Source organism: Barbus barbus (assembly GCF_936440315.1).
Source record: "Barbus barbus genome assembly, chromosome: 2".
NCBI lineage: Eukaryota > Metazoa > Chordata > Actinopteri > Cypriniformes > Cyprinidae > Barbus > Barbus barbus.
In genome coordinates, this window is record NC_136730.1 from 41116364 (window position 1) to 41124748 (window position 8385).

The window sequence follows — 8385 nt, forward strand, 5'->3', positions numbered from 1 at the left end:
TATGTTATAATCAAGGGTTTATATGGTTTTACCATCAATGGTTGTGCCCTAAACCTTTCATAATATAGGATATTAAAACATCTGCACTGCCCTTTTGTTCTAAAAGCTACTAAATAAAATTTTGCCTTAACCTACATTACATTTTTGACATAGTAGACAATTTCTTTGTTTTTACGCCTCTAAATAGACACAATGCAATTTATGATAAATAAATCAATCCAATCACAAAATAATATACAGACGCAAACAAAAAGGTATTAAGGACTTTTGGGGTTGTGTAACGTGAGCGTGAGACTAATGTGCGCGTAACGTGGCGGTCTCGTGATGATCTGGTCTCGATTCTGATTGGCTGCTGCTGGATCCGTCACTGGCCGTGTGTCGAGTGAGCTGAGCGCTGATTGGCTGGTTCGGTTCGAATGAACGGATTGGGTCATTTTTAATGGTGTGCCGGCTGGACAAGAACTGAACTGGTCAGGTTAGGTGTATTAAAAAACAGCTTCGAGCTAAACGATTACAGGCAAAACCCAAGCACTGGTTTCCACTGAACTCCAGCAGAGAAGCGACAGAAACCGTGTGAATATGGGGGAAGAAGCCGAGAGCTCAGTGCAAAGAGAGAACCAGGACGTGAAGGATGTAAACACACTCGCGCCGGAGGAGGACAGCCGCGTCAAATATTACACACACGAGGAGGTTCAGATCCGTAACACGAGCAAAGACACATGGCTCATTATCCACGATAAAGTTTACGATATCACAAGTTTCTTGGAGGAGGTAAGAGGGTTGAAGTTTCATCATGTCCTCCACGTCACACCAAATCCTGCATACTGCTGTTTATATATCATCTTAAACACGAGCTACTCTTATTAATTAGTAGCTGGAATGTGTCTAGACTCGAAACACAAGGATCATCAAAGTTTCTGTGGCCTGATTAGTGAGTTAGCATACTAGATTCACTGTAGGGGAGGATGAAACTAGCTAACTCTCTGGAAATATGTAGTATCTAAACATACACAGTCTGCTCTGCTAGCCTGATCAACCCTTCAAATCCTGACTCATGTTATTAAATTGTATACAACCTACATTTCTTTTTCATTTTTTTAAATGACTTTACTACGGTGTTGTTACAGTGTGTAACCGAGCAAGTTGGGAATCGACTCTTTCTTGTGAACCAATCCGTGATTAACAATATTTTTAGTTCTTTTGAGAAATTAATATTTGTAGAAAAAAGAGGTGGAATATATGCAGTTGCTAACTATATTAATACTTAACAGAAATAGATAACACTAAATTAGTTTAAATAATACACATTATTTACTAAACACTTCATATTACAATTAAACTGTATAATGCTGTATATTCTGAATATGAACTACCAGTTAGTAGCTTTAAAGTACAACACAACAGTAAACAGGTCCTTCGAGTTGGACTAGGTTTTAATTTGTGACTCTGTAAGTGCTCCACTTTATTTTGATTCACCAAAAGAGTATTTTAAAGGGGTCATCAGATGCAAAATTCACTTTACAAACTGTTTGAACTGTGTGTGTACACATCCATCCTATAATGATAAAAATCCACCCACTGTTCTTTTTTTTTAAATCCCTGTTTTAAAATCCTTTTACTCAGATCTGGCTGTTCTGAGAGCCCTGTCAGAATGATGTAGTTCTGTACAGGCCCCTCCCACGATAGTTGATTGACAAGGCCATCTTACCTTAGACCCGCCCTGAGTGAGCTGAGAGCTGTCTGTGACTCCGGTGCAAGGGAAGACAAGATGTCTCAGATTAAGCGATTGAAGTGTTTAGTTGTTGGATGTAATAATGAATAAAGCAGTTGTCATTTACTCCCGACATCTGAGCTGCTGAAGATGCAGAGGATTAATGTTACTTTCGCTTTGAAGGGAATGCGCTGATCCCCGATCTGCGTAAATACATCTATGTTTGCACAAATTACTTGTGATCCAGCTTTATCTACAGAAGAAGGGAGTATAAGGGTTTTATGAATCTTTGCAAATCGCCATTCCTAGTTAGCCAGTTATGCGGATGAAGTTTAGTATGCTCTATGGATATATATATATATACACCTAGATGCCTCATTATCGACTGTTTCTATGGGCCGCGATATGTAAGCCATCCACCATTTTTGGAACGGTCAGCGAATCTTTGAGCGCATTGACTGTGTGCGTCTACAAAAGCAAGTTATACGCTTGTATATCTTTGAATATTCATTGATTATTATGGTGAATGTGAGATGGCTGACGCGGCAACGTATCTGGAGCGGTCGAATAGGTAATCTACATGTATCTATGGTCTGCTCGTCACTCCATGGAAGAGAGGGGCGGGGTCAGCAGAGCTCATTAGCATTTAAAGCAACATGGACTAAAAAACAGCATGCTGAAAACAGAGTTGATTTTGACAGGGTAAAGAAGGTGTTTATTACACTACCGTTGATAAATTTTAACCAAAGTATGTTCTAGACTTTTCATTAAGACCCTAAAGAATCATATCAACTTCTGTAAAATGGGCGTCCGATGACCCCTTTAATACAATGTTCTGTTTGAACTGTTTATGGAACTAAAGATTGATTCAGTTTTGAATTGAGTGCAGCAAAATCCATTCACTTTCTCTATAGGAGAAATATATTTTTATTTAATTTTTTTTTACAATAATTTACAACCCTTTAAAGAGCTATGAGGTTGTTAATGGATATATCAGCTTTTGCTGAAGCCATCATGATGCTCATCAATAACTTTATCTGTCAGCCCAGGCTTTAATCCTGAGCTTATGAAACACATCCATATGAAAGTGTGACATCAGTAATGAGCAGCCAGTCACATGCCTTGAAAATGTGTTTCACTTCTCACAAGACAAGTAAATGCAGTTCACTGCCAAAGATTAAAAGACTTGAAAAATATGAAGAATTAAACTCATTTAAACAGCAAGATGAAAAGAGCTGTCCATAAAAGAGGACAACTTAAGGAAAACATCTTGCCATATCAGTGTAAGTGACAGTTGTGAAGTCCATTTATACAGTTGATAACATATAGGTAAAGACAAATAAATAAATAAATAATCAAAATTCATATGTAGTCATGTTTAATGCTTTATCTATCGATTCTAAAGCTAATTTGTTGCATATTATCTGTGTATATATATATATTTATTTAAAATAAAAGCTTAATGATAATTCTAAAACTAAAATGGGTTGTGCAATAGATTAAGTGTATAATAATTATATATATCATATTAAGTAATTATAATAAATAATCATCACTAAAAGCAAGACAATTTTATCTTTAAAATGTTTTACTATGTAGTGCCCTTTAATTTGGAGCAAGTGAAACTGGGGCATCACTATATTTCTGCATCATTGTCATTCTCAATACTTCTTGGGATTTTTTTTCTTTTTCTAATCAAAGGTTGTAATCATTTAGCGTCTGCTAAATGACAAAAGTAAGACAGAAATCTTGTTGTTAGTTGCCAGAGTGCCAAACTTTCTTACCATTGTGTAACATAACCTTGGAAATTGTAAAGTGAGATTAGAGTTTGAATGTTGTGCAACATATGTCATCAGATGTATCATTAAAGAGTGCTGGTGTCCAAGGGATATAAACCTTTGTCTTATTTTCTTTGACAGCATCCAGGAGGGGAAGAGGTTCTGCTGGAGCAAGCAGGCGCAGATGCAACAGAAAGCTTTGAGGATGTGGGTCATTCCACAGATGCCAGAGAGATGCTCCAGCAGTATTACATCGGCGAACTTCATTTGGTAGTGCTCGCTTTTTTTTTAATAAGTTTATTAGTTTAAAGGTTAGCTAAGAAAGTCTTAAGAAAATGTTCCTACTTGTGCATGACATTTTTGTGATCTATAGTCATCTAATCATGTAGTCTAGGATTATGATTATGACTTTGATTGATTAATCTGATTTAAAAAGCCAAATTTTATTTTTGGGTATTTTATTCAAAAGTCATTCTATATCTTGCCCAGTGTTGTCCTCCAAACAGTAAGCAAATTGAAGTTTGAGATATTTAACGTTTTGATTTTGAGCCTTTATGCAAACTGGCAATACCCATGTCAATTTCTAATATTAGATAAATATATAACCTTATCGAATGTAAGTTATGTGCTGAGGTAATCATGCCTCAAACATATTAAAAGCTTATGAGTATGTTGAAGCTTAAATACCTTTAATATGAAACTTTAACATGTTTAGAATTATATTTTGTATTGTTAACAGAAATGTGTTACTCTCTGCAGTAAAAGATCATAAACTGGATGTTATTGATTATTCCTCCCTTATCTAGTCTGTGTCTTCAAGTATGTGGAAATAATACCTATTTTTTGTGTTTCAGGATGATAGAAAGAATGTGTCAAAAAAGGTAAAAACCAAAAACTGGCCTTTGTGACTGATACATGAAGATGTTGACAGTCATGTAAAAGTTATTGCAGTTTGTTAACATTTGCTCTCTTTATCACATTTCTATTCTAGGAAGTTTACATTACAACTTCCAAAGACACCAGGTAAGAATTCAGACTATGTTCTGCATAAACTACGGTACTCATGTTTGGTTTGTATGTGTTTTTATTAAATGAGTGTTTGTCTTTTGCTCAGGTCATGGACCACCTGGTTAATTCCCACCATAGCTGCTGTACTTGTGGGCGTCATGTACCGTTACTACATGATGGAGCACAAGTCCTTCTGAACTTCTGAAACTTTGTCACCGACATTTCTCTTGTCTGGAGGCCTTGACTTGTTTGAGTGAGTGAGTCAGCAAGATCACTCTCTAAACACCTGCTCATCCTCTCTTCTTTAGTTTCCACTCAACTAGCTATTTGGAAAAGCTCCAAAGCCCATTGGCTCATGTCCACTGTTTTTTGTTGTTGCTTTTTTTCCCCTGCCAAAATTCGCAGTTCTGTCTAACCTGCAGGACTTAACCAGCAGCATTATCTTGGAAATGACTTCAACTCCTTTAAATTAATCTAGAGTGTATTTGGAAAGATCAGGTCCTTCAGGTATGGTCTAGGGCTGTCGATTTTTAAAAATCATCGACTTCATTTTGCTCGCGTCGACTAACCGGCCAAATACCGGAAGTGGCGCATCCATAAAAAAACCTTATTAGACTATTTTCCAAGGCTGCACGATATATTAAACCCATTTAAAAAAATCATAATTAAGCATAAAGCATAATCATTTATAAATCTACTCAAACACAGGAGAATACATCGCGATTTCAAAATAAAAGCTCAAACAGTTTACACGTTTTAATGTCCACATATTCATTTAATTACAGTGTCTATAGCATTTCTGTCCTAAAGAAATGGCCAAATATTAAAGATTGTGGAGATTTGGATTAAATGGTCAATATTAAACAAGGATTAGATCGCACAGTAATGTATATGTATTTTAAGTCATTTTAAAAGCTGTTGTTCACTTACATCTATTTTTATTACCACAAAAAAATATTACAAATATAGGGCCCTATGAAATCCGTTTTATTTCCAAATTCAGTTTTTTCCATTTTCATTTTTCTGTTTTTAATGGTTAAATCAAATTTTATTAAATCAAAAAGCCTGTCTAATTAATAGTTTTACAGTTTTATCTGTACCAAATTCTGTTTTCCATTTATTTTCTGGATTCCATTTGAATGGTTCCATTAAATTTGAATAATCAAAAGCATCTCCAATTAATTGATTTTTATATTTTTAAAAAAGTATGTTTTTTTTTTTTTTTATGAAATACTGCACATTTACATTTTTCACCTAAATAAATTCTGGTAATATTTCTGGTAAATACTCCTTTTAAAAAGTGTTTTTTGATTATAATTGTATTAGTAGTAGACTAGAAGGCGTGGATATGTTGTCATTCTCACACTATAATACTGAACTTTGATTTCAGTGATTTGGACTGAGATGGACACTTGCTTCTTGAACTCTATGTTGCACTTTGCTTTGAAGGATTTCATAGAAATTTGGATTTCATTTGGTTTAATAAAATATTCTTAAGTCAAATTGTTGATTTATTTTTTTTTTTTGTGGGAAATTAATCGTTTAGATTAATCGATAAATTAGTCGATAGATTAATCGAAATAAAAATAGTCGTTAGTGGCAGCCCTAGTATGGTCCAGCATTTGCTCATGGATTTTAATTCGCTGATCATTTTGACAAATCACATGTCCACAGCCTTCACATAGCTGCTAATTTATGTTTGTCAGTGAACTGCTTTGGGTTTATTACCTAAGGATTTTGACCAAATGATTCAAGTGGAGTTGAAAGATACATCTCCAAGAGAAAAGAATAGCAAGACTCATGCTATTAAAAATAAATTGCTATTTTAAATACAAATGGTTTAAAGGGATACTTTGCCCAAAAAAATTAATTCTGTCATTTACTCACCCTTATGTTATTCCAGACCTCTATGACTTTCTTTCTTCTGTGAAAAACACAAAGTAAAATTATTTAAGAATGTTGGTAACCATGACCAAATTTGGGTCACTATTGACTTCCATTGTATGGAGAAGGGAAAAAAAAAAATATATATATATAAATATATATATATATATATATATATATATATATATATATATATATAAAAAATAAATGATGGTGGCAGAATTTTTGTTTTCGGGTGAACTATCCCTATAAGGAAAACTTGAAAATGTTGTCATATCACTTTTGCATGAATGTTGTCATTCAACATCAGACACCGTGCAATTGCTGAAATGTAGCATAGAGTTACAGTCATACAGTGCTTTAATGTTATATGTACGCTTTTTCTTACAATGAAGATTTCTATAGTGTGGTACCGTACCTTGAAATCGACTCCATTATTCAGCCGTTTTGTAATAATGCATTTGAGAGATGTTTAAATGTTTTGACATGTTGGTGAGAACATTAGTTTTGGGAAGTGTTTGATACTTGAACTGTTGTACAGCTTGTAGAGTACCTGTTCATATATTCATTATGCATATGCTTCTCTAATGAATTGTTCTTAGCATTGCAAGTACTTGCATGTATATTCTAGCTCTACTGGCTTTAGCTTAAAGGGCAGGTCATGAAAAATCATCATTATGCAAGTGTCGCCTTGAACTTCAAAAGTATAAGTAAACCAAAATGTCTACTTTTGTTCGCTTCTTTTGTTGTGAAATCTTGGATTTCTTTTCCAAACAATATTGCATTTAAGTCAGTTTTTAATGAAGTCATTATCATGCAGTTATATAGTCATATGGTTTATATTAATTAGTATGTATCAATATTATTGGATGATAAAAAACATTTCTCTTAATTTTTTTTATAATTAATGATTAATGAGTGTCATATTTCTAATAATTTGACATTCCTGCCCCTAGAAATGTGCAAATTAATGGGTTTTCCTGCCAGGCTGAGTCAATGTGTTCAGCTTTGTCTAACAATTGATGTTCAGATGTTTGTGTGCATTTTATATATATATAGATATTGATGACATTGTCAAGTTTTCGTTGGTTCACATATTAATGTCATTTATATTTTAATTAGTCCTATCTGCTCTTTTAGCTCAACAACAGGAAAAATCACAGTTCAAGACCTTTATTATTGCTATGGTATATGTCATATATTTAATTAGAAATGATCATTTATCTGTCAGATTAGAATTATTTGTGGCGTGTCATCATGAATACGACTGATTTACTGAATCTGGGTGTGTTTGTTAAAGGTTTCAATAAATGTTTCAAAATGCAAATATATTTGTGCGGTATGTAATCATTCTTTGTATATTGTATTTTAAAATTTGGGCAAAATTAGGCACGGTTAGGTCAAATTTAAACCGGTTAGGTGTTGGTGCTAAAGCATTTATGCATGGTTTAAAGAACAATATTTGACAATGCATTTCTTACTCTTTATTTGTCTATGAATTAATTAAATTCTTAAATTTTACTTTATATAAAGTTATTTTAGTGATGTAAGTGATTTGAACAGCATGAGTTATTGCACAATATGTGTGGTTACAAGATTGTTGCAAGCAGCTTCGCAAAAAAAATAAATGCATATGATTCAATCGATTCACTTGAATACTAAACCAGTGCCTCTGCGACATAGAAATACAATAATTTGTGTGGTTCAAGCACAGAATAAAATAATGAAATATGCTGGAAACTATTCATGTGAGGAACTTCAATGTTTTGAAGTTGTTAAAAAACTTGCTCATTGAAGTGAGTCGGTTCTTTCGGACGGGATGATTCAATGAAATCGGTTTAAAAAAAAGATTCACCAATTCGCTAGTCATCACGCAAAATTCTTTTGGTGGAAGAATTCAACAAATTCGAGTCACCATATGAATCAAAACCTCCATCACAACACAACCAGCATGTGTGATCGGATTGACTGAATCGTTTGGAAGAACCGGTTCACACGAGTGAT

General features: G+C 33.9%; 1 protein-coding gene across 1 annotated transcript; it reads left to right on the forward strand.

Moving 5' to 3' along the window:
* The first annotated feature begins 400 nt into the window (after window positions 1-400).
* cyb5b (cytochrome b5 type B) lies at window positions 401-6511 on the forward strand. The gene is made up of 5 exons (XM_079432840.1): window positions 401-771; window positions 3631-3759; window positions 4344-4370; window positions 4481-4512; window positions 4604-6511. Exons 1-5 carry the CDS (start codon window positions 580-582, stop codon window positions 4692-4694), a joined length of 471 nt encoding a protein of 156 aa, XP_079288966.1. The 5' UTR covers window positions 401-579; the 3' UTR covers window positions 4695-6511.
* The last annotated feature ends 1874 nt before the right edge of the window (window positions 6512-8385 follow it).